Source organism: Crotalus tigris, unplaced genomic scaffold (assembly GCF_016545835.1).
Source record: "Crotalus tigris isolate CLP2741 ecotype Arizona unplaced genomic scaffold, ASM1654583v1 scf7180000018371.15429387391:27106975, whole genome shotgun sequence".
Taxonomy (NCBI): Eukaryota; Metazoa; Chordata; class Lepidosauria; order Squamata; family Viperidae; genus Crotalus; species Crotalus tigris.
In genome coordinates, this window is record NW_024096970.1 from 21,082,499 (window position 1) to 21,099,577 (window position 17,079).

At 44.5% G+C, this 17,079-nt stretch overlaps 1 protein-coding gene across 5 annotated transcripts in view; it reads right to left on the bottom strand.

The window, feature by feature from the left end:
• YLPM1 (YLP motif containing 1) overlaps positions 1–17,079 on the bottom strand; it is a 62,968-nt gene that overhangs the window by 18,780 nt on the left and 27,109 nt on the right. For 3 of the 5 annotated variants that reach the window (XM_039351732.1, XM_039351733.1, XM_039351734.1), the window contains exons 13-16: positions 16,675–16,794; positions 14,889–15,065; positions 11,740–11,823; positions 11,258–11,341 (exon numbers count right to left, since the gene is read on the bottom strand). In XM_039351732.1, coding sequence (XP_039207666.1) covers positions 11,258–11,341; positions 11,740–11,823; positions 14,889–15,065; positions 16,675–16,794 — 465 coding nt within the window. Of the gene's footprint in view, positions 1–6,902; positions 9,714–11,257; positions 11,342–11,739; positions 11,824–14,888; positions 15,066–16,674; positions 16,795–17,079 lie in introns of those variants that run through there. The other 2 variants (XM_039351731.1, XM_039351729.1) reach the window with 1 other exon arrangement.

Below are 17,079 nucleotides of genomic sequence, written 5' to 3' on the forward strand. Positions count from 1 at the left end.
CCTCCTCTTCTTCCTCCTGCTGCCTCCCAGGCAGCAGTCCTGGCTGGGCTGGCGGGGGCATCAATCCCCGGGCCACGCTGGTGGGTCACGGATTGCTGGGAGCGCCACGCGGTGCAGAGCGGCCCCAGCTCCTCCAGCACGACGTACCTACCGGCAGCACGGGAGGCTCCAGTGTTGGTCCTGGCGGGAGGTGGATCATTGCCCCGGTTCCGACCGAGGATGTCAGCGGCGCAGGAAGTTTGACGATGCAGCTGATGGGGGGGCGTTCTGCGGATGCCCCGCAACTTAAGCACGGGGACGCCGGCGGCGTGAGGGGAGGCTTGGTGATGCAGCTGACAGGCGGGGCATTCCGCAGATGCCACGTGGCCCCGACTTGAGCCTGGGGACACCGGCACATGGGACGACCTGCCAACATGACCGTGAGCCGGGGAGTCCCCATAGGCTCAGTGGGCAGCGGAGCTGGGTGCCTCCAACGGCAATAGGGGGTTTTCTGCTGCCTCCTGCCCCCCCTTTCGGTGCCCTCTGCTTTTCGTTCTCTGTCTCCTCACTTGGAGAAAGAAGGGGGGAGGGAGAGGAAAGAGAGAGGGAGAGCAAGTGCCTCTCTCTCTCTCTCTCTCTCACACACACACAAAGTGGGGGAAGAGGACTGGCAGACCAAGGGCAGAAAGAGGGAGAGAGAGGGAGGGAGGGAGAGATCTTTTTGACATCTAAAATGAAGATAACACTGAAGATATACACACACACACACACACACACATAAAATGAAGATAACACTGAAGATATATATATACATACACACACACACACACACACACACACACACACACACATTAAAGGTAAAAAAGGATATATGCAGTGTTATCTTCATTTTAGATGTCAAAAGGGTTTTGCGGCTCCCAGTGTTTTGTTTTCAGTGGGAAACGGGTCCAAGTGGCTCTTAGAGTGTTTTGGGTTGCTTACCCTTGCTCTACCCATACAATGGTGCGCCATTGGCCAGAATGGAGGGGGGAGCGCTTCTTTCGAAACATCGCATGCTGTTTTGTGTCTCTTTGTGTTGTACTTTTTTAGCGTGCATTCTAGTTCGATATATTTTCTTTGTGTCTTTTTAATCCTTTTTAGTGTGCGTGACTATATATACTTTCCTCGAATCTTAATTTAGTTTCAGAATTTTCATCTTGAAATTCTTAGTTCCTGCATTGCGATTTGTTCTTATGCCCTTTTTATATTTCTTTTTGCATCTTAAATTTCACTTGTAATTCAATCATTGACTGCTGCTGATTTACTCTTGCTAATTGACGACGGGAGCGTGCATCAATTAGCAAGTCCACCAGATGTGATTCTTCCGAGTCTGATTCATTCTCCTCACACAGCTGAGCATCAGAAACACGATTAGAGGGCCCAGGCTCTGCATCAAACTGTGAGTCCTGTAATTCATCAGAGCCTCCCTCTGCCCCTGATGACCCTTCAAATGCCTCCTCCACATCCTCCTCAGATTCAGCTGTTGTGAGCACAGGCTGGCACGGAATCACAACACTATCCCGCAGCGCAGGGCCCTTCCCCTGGGTCTGCCGATCCGAATGCGGTCGGGATGGGAATTGTTCATGAAAGGCGGTCACCAAGGCAGGAGCATGAACAGTAGACGCATCCTCCCAGGTGAACTCCTCCGGTCTGTAGCCTTTCCATTCAATCAAGTACTGGAAGCGTCCTTTCACCCAATGGGAGTCCCGAATGCTGGCAACCTCATACTCGGGGGCACTGTCTCCGTCACTTTGTTCCGGTGGGGGCAGTTCGGCTCGGCAGAGTGGACATGCCGGTTGCTCAGGGACCAACAGAGAATCTTGAAAGACCGGATGTACCCGCATGGAACGTGGCAGAGTTAAGCGATAGGCGACCGGATTGATGACAGCCTCGATTGGGAACGGTCCGACATATCGGTGGTCTAATTTCTTTGTTGGCCGGGTTGATGGTAGATTCCTGGTGGACAGCCATACCCGATCTCCCAACGATAGTGGAGGCGTATCCCGCCTTGACCGATCAGCAAACCGTTTGTAGTCAGCCTTGGCTTTTTCCAATTGTCGTTGCACCAATCGATGAGTCGCCTGTAACTCTGCCAGGTAGTTTGCTGGTGGTTCCGGTGCATCTATTGGGAACTAGGGAAAAACCAAGGGTGATAGCCCACATTGGCTAAGAATGTTGTCATCTGCGTGGAGGTGTGCTGGGAGTTATTAAACGCAAACTCAGCCACCGCCAAATAGTCTACCCAATTGTTCTGCTGCTGACTGATGTAGCAGCGCAGATATTGCTCCAGGATTCCAATGACCTTCTCGGTCCCTCTGTCGGTTTGGGAATGATACGCGGATGAGAGGCAGATCTTGACATCCAACGCCTGCATCAACTCCTGCCAGAAACGGGCTGTGAAATGGGCTCCTCTATCGGACACGACCTTATCAGAAAGACCATGCAGACGGAACACCTGCTGGATGAACATGAGAATGGTGGCGCAGGCAGACGGTAAGCCACGGCATGGAATGAAATGCCCAATCTTGATCAACATGTCAACCACCACGAATACCATCATGAATCCAGAAGACGGGGGTAAGCCCGTCAAAAAATCCATGGACACCACCCCCCAGGGTCTTTTGGGTGTCGGCAAGGGTTGCAGTAGTCCGGGTGGGGCCCGTCGCTGATTTGGCTTGCCTACAGGAAATACACGATGAGATGTAGGTCTGAACGTCGTGTCGGATTCGGGGCCACCAGAAGGTACGGGATACCAAATTCAAGGTCTTGAACAGGCCAAAATGCCCCGCTGCTGGATTATCATGACACTGACTGAGGATGAGTCCTTTGAGCAGGCATCCAGGCACATAGAGCCGATCACGATAGTGGAGGAGTCCATCCACAACTGTCCATGGTGAATTGGGCACCTCTTTCTTTCGCTGAGCCACCCACCCATCCTGCTGTTGGGCCTCCCGAATCCTAGCCCGTACATCTACTGGCTCCCTCACCGCAGCAAAAGACTCAATAGGGAGAACTGTCCTGGGCAGAAGCTTGTCTTCTGCTCGGGAATATTCGGGCTTCCTGGACAGAGCATCCGCTCTTTGATTGTGAACGCTCAGTATGTACGTCACCCGGAAATTGAACCTTGCAAAGAAGAGAGACCATTGGATCTGGTTGATTCAATTTCCGAGCGGTCTGCAGGCTTTCTAAATTCTTATGGTCCATCTGGACCTCGATTTGATGCCGTGCCCCTTCCAGATGATGCCTCCAGGTCTCGAACACCACTTTAATGGCCAATAGCTCCTTCTCCCAGATGGTATAGTTGCGCTCCGCCGGATTCAATTTCCGTGAATAGTACGCGCAAGGGAAGAGGGCACCGCCGGGTGGTCGTCGCCTGGAGTAACACCGCCCCAATGGCAATGTTGAAGGCATCCGTCTCCATGATGCTTCAGGATGGGCTCCTTCATGAAGGCTTCCTTCAAAGCCCATTGTTCTGGAGTGTCCCACTGAAACCGAGTGTTTTTCTGCAGGAGCCAAGTAAGGGGAGCTGTCATGGTAGCAAATTCGGGGATGAAAGTCCGATAATAGTTGGCGAACCCAAGAAATCGCTGGACATCCTTCACACGATGTGGTGGTTGCCAACTCTGCAAAGACTCCACCTTACTCGGGTCCATGGCGATGCCCTCAGGAGAAATGCGGTGGCCCAGGAACTCAATAGTCGTCTGGTAGAACTTGCATTTCTCTAATTTAGCATATAGCTGATGTTCTCGAAGCCGCTGCAAGACCTGACAGAGATGCCGATGGTGCTCCTCTCGCGATGGGGAATAGATCAGGATGTCGTCCAGGTAAATCACCACAAACTGATCTAACAAGTCCTAGAAAATGTCAGTCATAAAGTGTTGGAAAACAGCAGGGGCGTTGGTCAGGCCAAAGGGCATCACCGTGTAATCGAAGTGCCCATACTGAGTACCAAATGCCGCCTTCCACTCATCACCCGACCAAACTCTGACAAGGTTGTAAGCTCCGCGCAAGTCCAGTTTTGTGAAGATTTTGGCCTCACGGAGCCGATCCAAGAGTTCAGGGATGAGGGGCAGCGGGTATCGGTTGTGCACTATGATGGCATTTAATTTTCGATAATCGCAGCAAAGCCGCAATTCACTGGACTTCTTCTAGACGAAGAGTACGGGTGCAGATACTGGCGAGGACGAGGGCCGAATAAACCCCCGAGCCAAATTCTTATCCAAAAAGTCCCTCAATGCAGCCAACTCGAGGTCCGACATGGAATACAAACGCCTCACTGGGAGAGGCGCGTTAAGGACTGTCAATGGGGCAGTCATAAGGCCTGTGTAGGGGTAATCGATCCGCCTCAGTTTCGCTGAACACATCAGCATACTCTGCCAATTCAGAGGATAAGGAGACCCCGTGGTCCCCTCTACCTGACCGGCACAGATGTGGTGGGTGTGGTCCACACACTGCAGGCTTGGAAAGGTGACCAAGTTCGGAGACCAATAGATCTGGGGGTCATGCGCCCAGAGCCATGCCATTCCCAAGACGATGGAAAAATGCAGGTCTGAGGTGATATAAAACTGAATGGCCTCCTCATAATTACTGATGGCCATACACAGCGGTTGCGTGGCGGCCTTAATTGGCCAGACAGAAGCACTCGACCATTAATGGTCTCCACTAACATCGGCGGATCCACCGGGCATTGGGGAATCGTCCATTTAGCCACAAATGCTGCATCCATAAAGTTCGTAGTGGCCCCAGAATCAATCAATGAACGAACAGGAATCCCCTTGGGCAACATAGGAAGAAGCAGGCGCGCCTCCAAGATCAGATGTTTTGGGGGTCCGTGGGCAGCATCAGAAGGACATGATTCAGAGTTGCGGGATGCCCGACCCAAAAGGTCTTTTAGGTTGGGCCTGGCCCGTTTCCTGATAGGGAAGCCGAGGGCAGTCTCAAGACCGGCTCCGTCACAGATACCCCTCGTTGCTTCTTGGGGCAGAAAGCAGCCAAATGTCCAGAGTCCCCACAATAAAAACACAACCCCCCTGAATTTCGCCTGTTCATCTCTGCCATCGATAGACGAGGTCTGGCAGCACCCAACTCTATTGGCTCCTCCTTCTGAACCAGGGTCGCACTCACAATGGGGGACTTATGGATCTCTGGGGTAGCACGGTGACTCCTTCGCTACTGCAGCCGGGCATCGATCCGCAGGCAGAGATGAATGAGCCAATTAAGATCCGGGGGAAGCTCAACACGGGCCAACTCATCCAACATCTCCTCCGACAAGCCATCTTGGAAAGCGTCCATGAGCACAGCCTCATTCCAGGCTGAATCTTGACTAAGCAGCCAAAATTCACTGATATAGCCCTGCAGGGGGTGTCAGCCTTGCCTCAGGGCTTTCAAATGCCGGGTAGTTGTTTGAGTCTTGATGGGGTCCTCATACATCAACTGCATGTGCTCAACGAAGTTGTCCAGCAATGGGCTACGTTGGGCTAACAAGGGTGTGCCCCAACGAGCTGCAGCACCAGAAAGCAGGCTTATCATAAACCCCGCTTTATCCCAGTCAGTGGGGAAATCCTCTGGTTTGACACTAATGTACAAGTGGCATTGTCCCATGAACACAGGAAACATGTCCGGGTTACCATCAAATTTGTCCGGCCTCGCCACTTGGCATTTTCTCCTGGGTGGTGGTGGAGCAGCAGTAACCTGGGCAGATAGCTGAGCAACTTGAGCAGATAACAAAGTCAGCTGCTGGGCGAGCTGGGCGTTCTCAGCACGGAGCTGCTCCATGATAGTAGGGGGTGAGGCTGAAGGCAAACTGTTCTATCCCAGCCTATTGCCGTCCTTGTTAAAGGCACAAGGACCAAACCCCTGCTATGCAATAGGCTGGAGACTTTGCAACAAAACAAAGCTCTTTTAATATGGTTGACAAACCTGTCAAATAGTCCAAAACAGCAAAACTCAAGTCCAAAGGAAACACGATGGAAACAGACGAGAAGTCACAAGCAAGACGAACAGAGAAGTCACAAGCAAGACGAACAGACCAGGATTCCAAGAAGCACTTTGCAAACGGTTGCCTTCAGCAACCAGCACCGCCCACACCTCCTCTCTTTATACAGCAGTCCCAAGACGTTGCCTCTCAGTGCCTTCTCCTTTTTCCCTGGAGTAGTCGCATTGACTGCTGCTGAGTTACTCTTGCTAATTGACGACAGGGAGCGTGCATCAATTAGCAAGTCCATCAGATGTGATTCTTCCGAGTCTGACTCATTCTCCTCACACAGCTGAGCTTCATCAGAAACACGACTGGAGGGCCCAGGCTCTGCATCAAACTGTGAGTCCTGTAATTCATCAGAGCCTCCCTGTGCCCCTGATGGCCCTTCAAATGCCTCCTCCACCTCCTCCTTAGATTCCTCAGACTCAGCTGTTGTGAGCACAGGCTGGCACGGAATCACAACAGCTGTCTAGGTCTGTCCCTATTACTGGATCTGTCGAATTGACAGTCTGGTCTGGGAGGAAAGGAACGGGAGAACATGGCAAACTCCGACCCTGATCCTGAACGAAAGGACTGCCTACGGATGTAGGGGGTAGACCTCCTATCTGCCCGTCTGAAAAGATGGGACATGACTTTGCGTTTATCCTTATTTCTTTTTTTTTAAAAAACAAGTTTTATTGATTTTTTAATTTTACAACAAGGTGCTTGAGAAATGTGGTGACGGGGTAATCAATTATACAAAAACAAAATCATACATATATACCTCAGATCAGATCATTAAAAACTCACTCTCTATTTCCCTCAAATAATATAATATATTCAAATTAATATATTTTTCAATAAAAATTAAATCAATCAGAACAGTCATCAATAACATTTTATCTATATAAATCCAAATCCTGTTTTAAGCTTTACTATTTACAATTACCATATTCCAATTTGGTTTAGATAAACATATTATTAACACTTCAGGTGTCCCTCCTTTCCCTTTTCCCTTGACATAATTCTTATCTCTAAAATACACATATTATTTCAACCATAACGTTCTTGTATTTTCTACAAGTATTCTATTTTTTAATCTAGTAACCCATTTATTAATATCATTTCTTCTTTTATCAGAAATCCCTCTTATTCTCCTTCCAATACAAAATAGCTATCCTTCCTAAAAGCAAGAATATTACTCCAAAACTACATTTCTAATCTATTTTAAATCTATAATCTATCAATCAATCTCTATGTAACTCTTTTAACCCACTCAGTAAAATTTAAATCCGATCCAAATAATTGTTATATCCACAACAAACATATTAATACAGAAAAGACATCTTCTTACTAAGTTCACATATTTAATTAATCTTTATTCAATCAAGATCTCTAACTCCTTATTTACCAATCTTGAACCTTAAGTCAATCCGTGTCTAAAAAGCCTTTTTAACCCATTGCATACAATTTTAGGTCACACTCTTAAGTCTTATTCTAGCTTTCTTTTTGTGCCAAGCAGGTTTCCATAACAGAGCCTCTATGATCAACAAATAAATCTCTCTTTATTCCTTGTGATATCATTTGAGTAAAAAAAAAAAAGTCCCCTCCTCTGTTTTAGAAACCTGACTCCTTTGTAGATAATCCCTTGTTGTTTTAAAAATTCAAGTCTCGACATCTGATTCTGCTGAGTAAGACACTCAATTATGTCCAATTTTGTGGTTAGTAGTTGGTTACAAAATTGTCATAGTTCTCAATCAGTTGTATTTGCATGTCCATTTCTGTTAGTTTTGCAATTGTATATGGTTTAGTTAAAGTCATTTTTTGGTCATCAGGAGTCTCAATAGGTTGTATATAGAATGACATAGAATCTTCTTTAGTGTTGATTAATTCATTTTCTGTTGTTTTCTGATCTGTAGAATAGTCAAATGAAGTCTGAGGGTCAGTTTGTAAGTTCAAAGTAGAGTTTCTGTTTTTTTATTTCGGTAGTAATCCTCTTTTATTTGAACACATATTTGCTCAGTGGCTTCATAGTTTTTTTCCAATGTACGTTTACAGTTGAGTTGTGAATAGGGTTTCTCCATTTCTATAGTAACTAGAGACAGTCCTGTTACCTTTTAGTGGAGGCTGTGTTTAATAACATTTAGCCATTGTCTACCTCCACGGATTTAACTGCTGTTGAATTTCTTTGTCTTTTTCCTTTTATGATGATCTGAAGGTCAAAACCAACCTCAGCATCAAATAGAAAAAAAGTTGCAATTTTAAATTTCTCCACAGGGTGTCCTCAGTAGACTATAAAATCTCTTCCCAGACACCAAAAATGATGTTGACAAAATCAGGAAAAAATCCAGTAATAAAATTCAATAATAAGAATTTTTTCAAGGCCCCAAAGTAAATAGAAATAAAAAATAGTGAATTAAAATTAATTTTCATTCCCTTTTCAAAGCTTCTCTGACAAACACCGCTCTCTCAAAGAGAAATAATTCCAAAAATGCTTTTTACAGGAAACAAAAAAGAGAAAAAGGCTAAGAGAGGAAAAAAAAGTCTCACCCGGATCAACCACCGTGGTTCTTTACACTTAGATGTTCTTCTGACTTTCGGTTACTGCAGCAAAGTGATCGGCCATTTTACTGGCCGATCTTTTCTCCGTCAGCCCTAAAGAGCAATCTTGGACCCCGGAAGGAGCTGCCGCCCTTCCACAGTCGACAAGGGCCTCCTTAACAGTAGTTGCCCCTCCAGGGTGACTTTTCGACCTGATTAAGGGTCTACAGGCAGAGGGAAAGCAGCCAGCGAAGAGAGGAGTCTCTACACATGGCTGCACACACTGCGATCCGGAACCGGAAGTCTGTTTATCCTTATTTTCTATCAGATAAGGATTTAGGGCTTCTCCAAATAGCTGTCTGCCGCAGTAAGGGGCAGCAGCTAAACGCCACTTGGACCTGACATCTGCTCGCCACTGTTTGAGCCACAAGAGTCTTCGAGCGGTGACATTGGAGGCTATTGCTCGAGATGAAAATCTGGCGGCGTGTAGTGATGCGTCTGCCATATATTCTGAAGTAGCCACTAATTTATTCAAATCTTGGTGCATCCGTACCTCTTCTGGCGGGACTTTAGCCTGCAGCTGGCGAAACCAGAGAAGGGAGGTTCTGGCGAAGAAGGAGGTGGATGTAGCCGCTCTTACTGCCCATGCCGAGGCTTGGTGTGTTCTGCGGAAGTTAAGTTCCGCTTTCTTGTCCTCTGCCTTCAAGGCCTCTGCCATATCTCCTGACACCGTGGAGGAAGAGAACAGTGGAGTTAAAGGTTCATCCACAACAGGGACATCTAGCACCTCTGATAGTGCTGGATCCACGTTAAACAGCTTCTTATCTGTCCCCCCCAGGGAGGGGAAGGTGCCAGGCGTTTCCCATTGTCTCTGGATCGTGTTAAGTAAAAGGGGGGGACAGGGAACGTGCTGTTGAGTAAAGGTGGGTTCTGAGAACACTGTACTGGTGTCCTTGCTGGTGGAGGGCCCAGCCTGAGGGACCTGTTCAGAGCCAATCTTAGCTGTATTACTGGCCTTGTGAAGCAGGGACTTAAACAGAGCTGGATTAAAGAGACCCACGAAAGGAGGAGGATCAGGGGACGGGTCCTCATCTTCCGACAGCGGTTGGTCCATCTGTTCGTACTCCTCTGTGAACGACATTCTGCTCTTGGAAGACCGGGAAGGAGAAATCGACCCCTGAAATCCAGCTGCTTCCACCTGGGAAAGATAAGATGGGGCCTTTGACATTACAGACACGGGCCTGGATTTCTGGTGAAGTGTCGAGGCTATGCCCTGGGTGACAGCCTGAGAAATCAGGACCTGCAATTGCTCTGGTGACAACACCCCCTGAGCTTCTGAGGGCTGAAGTCCTGCCTTTGTGGGCATAAATGTGGCCTCTGGCCTCAGAGATGCGACCCTCGTCGCAGATGAAGCCATTTGAAGGCTAGGTCCCTCGCTGAAGGGAATCATCTCCACCTGTTCTGCTCTGGGAAAATAAAATTGACCTGAGTCCCCTTCCGGAGACCAGACCCCTTGGACAGTCGAGGTGGAAGGAGCGTGTTGTGGGCCAAAAACAGAAGCCTCCATGGGTACGGGAGAGGCCTCTTTTCCCCCTGGATAACTGAGCTAACTGAGCCTTTTAAGTAATAAGGGCTTCCTCCCCCAGCTGAAAAACAACACGAGCGGCGCCCAAAATGGTGCCTGCTGCTGCCGAAAACAAAAGAAAGACCTAGCGCTTCAGCTGAAGCCTGAATATCAAGTAATTCAAAACCATTCCAAATGCTCTGAAATGAGCGCTGCAAGCACGAATAAGCAGGTGGAGTCAATACGTCCCCAAACCAAGCACAGAAAAGGAAAAAGGACAGTGAAGTAAGTGTCCCACATGGCGCCCAAAATAGTGCCCGCAACGAACTGTGCCAAAAAAGAAAGAGGCTTGAGGCTTCCTTTGAAGCCTGCAAAGTCTGCTGAAGAATCGAACAGTTTAGCACTGCGCAGTGAAGGGAATGGGGGAGAAAAAAAAACCAATACAACCTGATCCTGCTTCTGCCTAAGACTAAGAGCCAAGCTTTACCATGTCTCTCTCGGACGAAGACTAAGTCGTGACTGGGGAACTCCTAGTCCAGGAGAGAGGCATGGCAAAGATTGACTGACTTAGTCTTAAAGGGCAGAAAGACAAGGTTAACCCATTTGTGGATTCTCCATCGATCATGCTAGAGAATCTTATTATACTGTCAAATCTTAGATTTTTTTTGAAAGAGGATCAACATGAATAGAATTGTTAGGTTATATATGAGATTATTGCAATCAAGACTTCTGCTCAGGCCCTAAGATTACCTCCAAAAAAGATATGCACCGTCAACATGAATGAATCACATTCCGCCAGTGAATAGTTACCATTAGATGCTATTCACTGGTTAATGCCCATTCTTATGCTTTGCTATAGTAACACACCACTTATGAAGACTTCACCAAAGATGGATCTTTAGACACAAAACATAGTTTTGGGGTTGAACTGATTTGTATTTTATTATGTTTATTCAGAAAATTCATTTTTAGATAACATATCCTATGTATATGCCCATAAGAATGAAGTCTATCACTTAAGAGAATTATGTACCTTCAAAATGTCTAATTTTAGTAGCTTATTAAATAATAACTCAATCTATAATCACTGCATATTAAAACATAATTTCTACATTTCTAAGTATAATACATAGATTTTCTTTACTAATTTGCATAAGTTACTATTTTGCAAATCTCACCTCTTCAATAGCAGCATCTTGTAATAAAGAGCGAATATCTAAACGTATCATATGACGGGGTGCTGTCTCCCAATGATCAGCCATCTGAAAATGAAAAATAAAAACTAAAAAAAATCTTCAATGTTTATATAGTACACACAGTCTTTGAGTAGGAATATATGCTATCTGGATACAGCTTGTTTAGTATAATTAAGTAAGAGAGAGATCTAGTCCTATGTTTTCAGATTAAAAATGCTGGTGACAGCTTATTTATAGCTTAATTTGTGTTATATTAATAAATATTAATATATTAATAAAACAAAATCTGCTGCAAATGATAGAGAAGCAAAAGAAGGACACTTAACAGAAAAACTGATTTCTAAAATAAATTCAATAAAAATAAGATCATTTTAAAATTCTTAAACCAAGATTGTTCCTCCACTTACCCCAGCATACAAAATTTTTAGTACTGTAATGTTGGGGAAATCCATTTACAAAGTTACCTTATTGATTTCTTTGAGCTTGCGTCCATGGACATTTCTCTTGCAACAAGTCTGGTTATCTGCAGTTATTTCAGCTAAGTAAACCTAAGATACGTGAAAAAGAGGGAATGTATTTGAAAACATATGACCCATGGCAGAAGTAAAAAAACACACACAATAAAACCTGAAACAGAAAAATCTGGTATCCAAATCCTCCCTTCTGAGGCAACTCACAGAATTCTCATCCTGCTCTGACCTCACCCTAGCCCAGAGTCTGGGGAAAGAGACAGATCTTAAGTGCTCCCTGTAAAGTTAAACAGGTTGGAGACTATTAAATCTCAAGAAGGATGGCATTCCATAGAGCAGGGGTAGCAATGGAAAGGTACGCCTACAAGAAGGTACGCAAAGTGGCAATGTTTAACCTGCAGCATGCTTATGCTATCTACTCTGATGGGAAGGGCAAATACCCTCAGTGAGAAGTGGTTCTATAGATGTCCTGATCCCATGTCATATAAGGCTTTAAAGGCCATAACCAACACCTTGAATTACATCCAGAAGAAAACTGGGAACCAGTGCTGCTCACACAACAGAAGTGTAATATGGATGAACCTAGGGGTGCCCATGCTGTATGCACTGCTGCATTCTGCATCAGTGACTATGAGTAAGGTCTCCTGGACCAGGAAAGAATGCAATTGGCATATAAGATTAATGTATAAAAAGGCTTCCCTAGACATGGTTCCCACCTGCTCCTTAAGCAGTAGTTGTGAGTACATTCAGTGTCATTTCAGTACTGTGCCCCAGCCTGAAAAGTGTTAGGTAATGTGCTTCATCTAGGGCAGCCTGTACCAACCATCTTCTCAACAACCTTCCCTAAAAAGGAAGATTAGAGACTGTAGTACCTCCATTCAGTCATTTAAGAAATCCTTTTTGCTAATGATTATGCACTCCTGGTGCACAAGAATAGTGATTTACAGTTGATGCTGAACGCATTTTCAGATGTTGCTATGCTCTTTGGCCTATCAGCCTGAACAAGACTGAAATACTTTACCAGCCCATACCAAATACCAAGTCTACAGAACCAAAAATCACTGTTACTGACACCCACCTGATAAATGTAAACAGCTTCAAATTACTTGGGAAGAATCATCTCCAGTGATGGGTCTTTTGACAAAGAAATTGACTTCAAGATCAGCAAAGTCAGCTAGGCACTAGGATGACTGCATACTAGAGTGTTCAATCAATACACATCCCTATCTCCACAAAGCTGAAAGTCTACAGGTTATTCCTCCCCTCTTATATGGATGTGAATCCTGGGCTCCATATCAAAGGGACATTAAACTGGAGAAATTTCACGTGGCACTCTCTGCTCCATCTTAGAAATTGTGTGTCCATCCTGGAGGTCTTGGATCACACAGAATCCACCAGCATTAACTCTGTGATTATCAGAATCCAGGTGAGATGGCTGGGACATGTCATCAGAATGGATGACCATTGTATGCCTTGCCAGTTGCTCTATATTTGATTGGAATCTGGGAAGAGACCTTGAGGTTGAACATTCAAGCTCTGCAGTGTTACTAGGAAAGAAACCTTATAACAACAACAACAACAACAACAACAACAAAGTTGGAAGGGACCTTGGAGGTCATCAAGTCCAACCCCCTGCTCAGGCAGGTAACCCTATACCATTTTAGGCAAATGGCTGTCCAGTTTCTTCTCAAAAACTTGCAGTGTTGGAGCATTCACCGCTTCTGGAGGCAGGTTGTTCCACTGGTTAATTGTTCTAACTGTCAGGAAGTTTCTCCTTAGTTCTAGGTTGCTTCTCTCCTTGATTAGTTTCCATCCATTGCTTCTTGTCCTGCCTTCAGGCGCTTTGGAAAATAGCTTGACTCCCTCTTCTTTGTGGCAGCCCCTGAGATATTGGAACACTGCTATCATGTCCCCCCTCGTCCTTCTCTTCATTAAATTAGACCAGGGGTCGGCAAGCTTAAACACTCACTTGGACCCATTTTCCTCACAAAAGAAAAAACTGGGAGCTGCATAATGTGCGCTCATGCGCACAGAACAGGAGGCTTGATTTAAAGAGTGGAGCCTAAGGTGAGACTTGCACCGGCTCTGCCCCCCCCTCCAGCTCCGTCCTGGCTTCTCCTCCCCTCGGAAAAGACTGCTCTCCTCCCGACACCACGCTCTCCCTCTCTGGGACTTTCCCTCTCTGGGACTTTCTTCTTTCCGCCTTTTGGCGCAAAGGTTCCCAGGGAGCGGAAGAGAAAGCTGATGGGGAGAAGGAGCTGCGGGCTCACCTATCTCAGCCTGCTACGGGAGGCTGGAGTTGAGGCTTCTGGCTCGCTCTGGGAGGGGTGCTCGAAAAAAAGAGGATGGGAAGTGGGAGAAAGGACGTCTTCTACCTCTCTGGGGTTCTTTCGCTGGGAGGGCGAGGAAGCAGCAGTTCTGTTCCGCAGGAGGTGGGAGCAGGCGGCCTCTCCTTCAAGCTCATCTCCAGCGGTGGCAGCGGGAGCCATCTGGTGCTGTTTACACGGCCGTTCGTCCGCGTGACTGAGATAGGCAGTGGCCCCAACTCTGGTCTGGGGAAATGAGAGCGGAGGAGGGCGGCGCTGCCTATCTCAGTCACGTGGATGGTTGTGTAAACAGCACCAGATGGCGACGCCAACAGAGATGAGCAGGCCACGAGCTTGGCCATGGAGAGTTTGGAATCTGATTGATTGCTTCTGTGGACTGGTGTCCTTTATACAGGTAACAAGATGAGATTAGGAGCACTCCTTTTAATCTCAGCTCGTTACCTGTATAAAAGACACCTGGCAGGCAGAAATCTTGCTGACTGATAGGGGATCAAATACTTATTTCACTCACTCAAATGCAAATCAATTTATAACTTTTTTGAAATGCATTTTTCTGGATTTTTTTGCTGTTATTCTGTCTCTGTCTGCTGTTAAAATAAACCTGCCATTAAAATTATAGACTGATCATTTCTTTGTCAGTAGGCAAACGTACAAAATCAGCAGGGGATCAAATAATTTTTCCCCTCAAACTGTATACCTAAACCTAAATCTGTTATTATTGCCTATCTTATAAAATATTAATGTTTATGATTCCAGACCAGTGGAAGTTTGTTTTAGAGGTATTAATAATTACAGAAATTATTTAGGGATGCTTACCTCAAATCCTTTTGTTTTTGCAGCACTCCAGAATTGCTCAAATTGCCGTACTCTATCATTGATGGCATCAAGAATGATGAAGGGGAAAAATCCATCATCCAAAGTCTTCTTGAAAGTTTTAAACAAGCTGGCACGATAGATCTCTTCCATATCAGCTTCATATTCATATTCCAAAACCTGATCCAGAAAAAGGGAATGTTAGGCAAAGAACAAAACTTTTTTTCCTGAATAACTTAAATCAGTCTATTGCTGTCCTACATTAGGAATGAATAACTGATAAAATTTATGAAATTGAAATGAAAAGGAATGAGATAGGGCATGTTATTGGCATTCAATTATGAACATGGATAAACCCATGCATCAGTTTTATGCAGATTCCTAAACATCATGGGGTAAGATGGTCCCTTATTAAGCTTATGGCACAAATGCTGGGTAGGAGATCAATAACAAAGACATTTGATATGTGTTGAAGTAGTGGGACACAATTCACCCTAATTTCAATTTCTTAAGATTATACAGAAGGCTACTATGGTTCTTAGTACGGAAAGACGCTGGCAAGTCAAGGAAAATTAACAGGCTTGTTCTCTTATTTCCCCCAGCAAATTTCTCAGTATTACAAGTCCACTCTGACAGTCAAACTTAAAAAGATCAGAATTGTCCACCAATGCCAGAAAATGCTACTATCACTTGCTCTAATAAATGAGAATCAATATTGCTGACAATTAGGAATCGGAGGTTAGGATGGGAGCTGAAATTCAAAAATCTGGAGAGTGTTGCATTATCTATCTCTGCTTTAACCAAGGTTCTTTTGGACATATTCCAACTTTTTTGTCGCAGAGAATTTGAGAAAATATCTCAAATTCATCACTGCACTAAATCCATCATATTAATTAAGCATAGTTATAGTGATATTCTATACAAGTTGAAATCGTCCATTGGCTTAGAACATAGTATAATAGTTCAATCAATACATATTATATCTAAGTCCACATCTTATCAGGAAGCGAACAAAAACATATCTGACCATTTATCTAGCCACAAACAATGCTGTTGATTTAATGACACAGTCTGGTCCAGGAGAACTGCTGTGCTATTAAGCTGATCACTTAAAGAGAATCCAAGGTACTCAAGGTATCCTATCCTTTTACTTATTTTTCCTGGATTTACATTTTGCTTATTTAATTTTGTCTAAACCATCACTAGTTCCAAACACAGGTTCAGAATCTTTCCAGTTTAATTGGTATTTCTGAACATTACAGAAGTTTCAAATGATCCTCGTGGACTCTTCCAACTTCTCAATGTTTAAATCTGCTATATTTGCTTTGTGATATCAAAACAGAATTTTGCAGAATTTTAAAGTGCATTCAAACAGCAAACTGCTTGTTGCATATTTTTCTCTATCTTGCATGAGTTATATCTGAGGCAAAAAAATTAATGACCCATCAATAAAATACCTTTAAACAATAACTGATAATCAAAGACTTTTACATCCCGAAAGAAATCAGGGAACTATGAAGAATACAAACTGTTCTGACAGGAAAATTGTCCAAATCTTCTAAAACCCATTTGATTCTAAAGGAACTAATTTCTTAATCCAGAAAATAGAGATTAAATTGTAGAGTAACAGACATTCATTTAGTGACACATAATCAAAGATTTGTTCAGATCATAATCTATTTTTTTCTAAAATAGTGTGTAGATTAGGATAGCTTCTTGGCTATTGACTGACAGTTTTCATTTTTAATTAGTTACAATAATTAACAATTGGAATATACATTAAGAATACCTTCTTTTTTACTCTTTTCTTTGTGTCTGGATCCCTCTCTTCTTTTTCTATTTCAGTGATAAAATAATCATCCAGACTGAGTACTCTGGGTGCAGCTCCTCCACATTCAACTTCTTTATCCTACGAAGAAAAAATAAAGAAAAATCCTGAAATATATAACATCAAAGCTAAATTTTCATCCAATTTCTAAGAAAACATTCTATTTCCATATCCAGTTCAATTAACCTGGTTGTTATCTATGACAGGACAGGAAGAAAGTTACACAACGTAATCTTAAATAATATGTATGCTGCAAAGTCCAGAATGCCCATAAAAAAATAACTTCCCTTTGTCCTGTGGGTAGATAAAGAAATGAAACTGTGGGAGAAAAGAGATACAAAAAGTGACTGGAACAACATGCAGTTC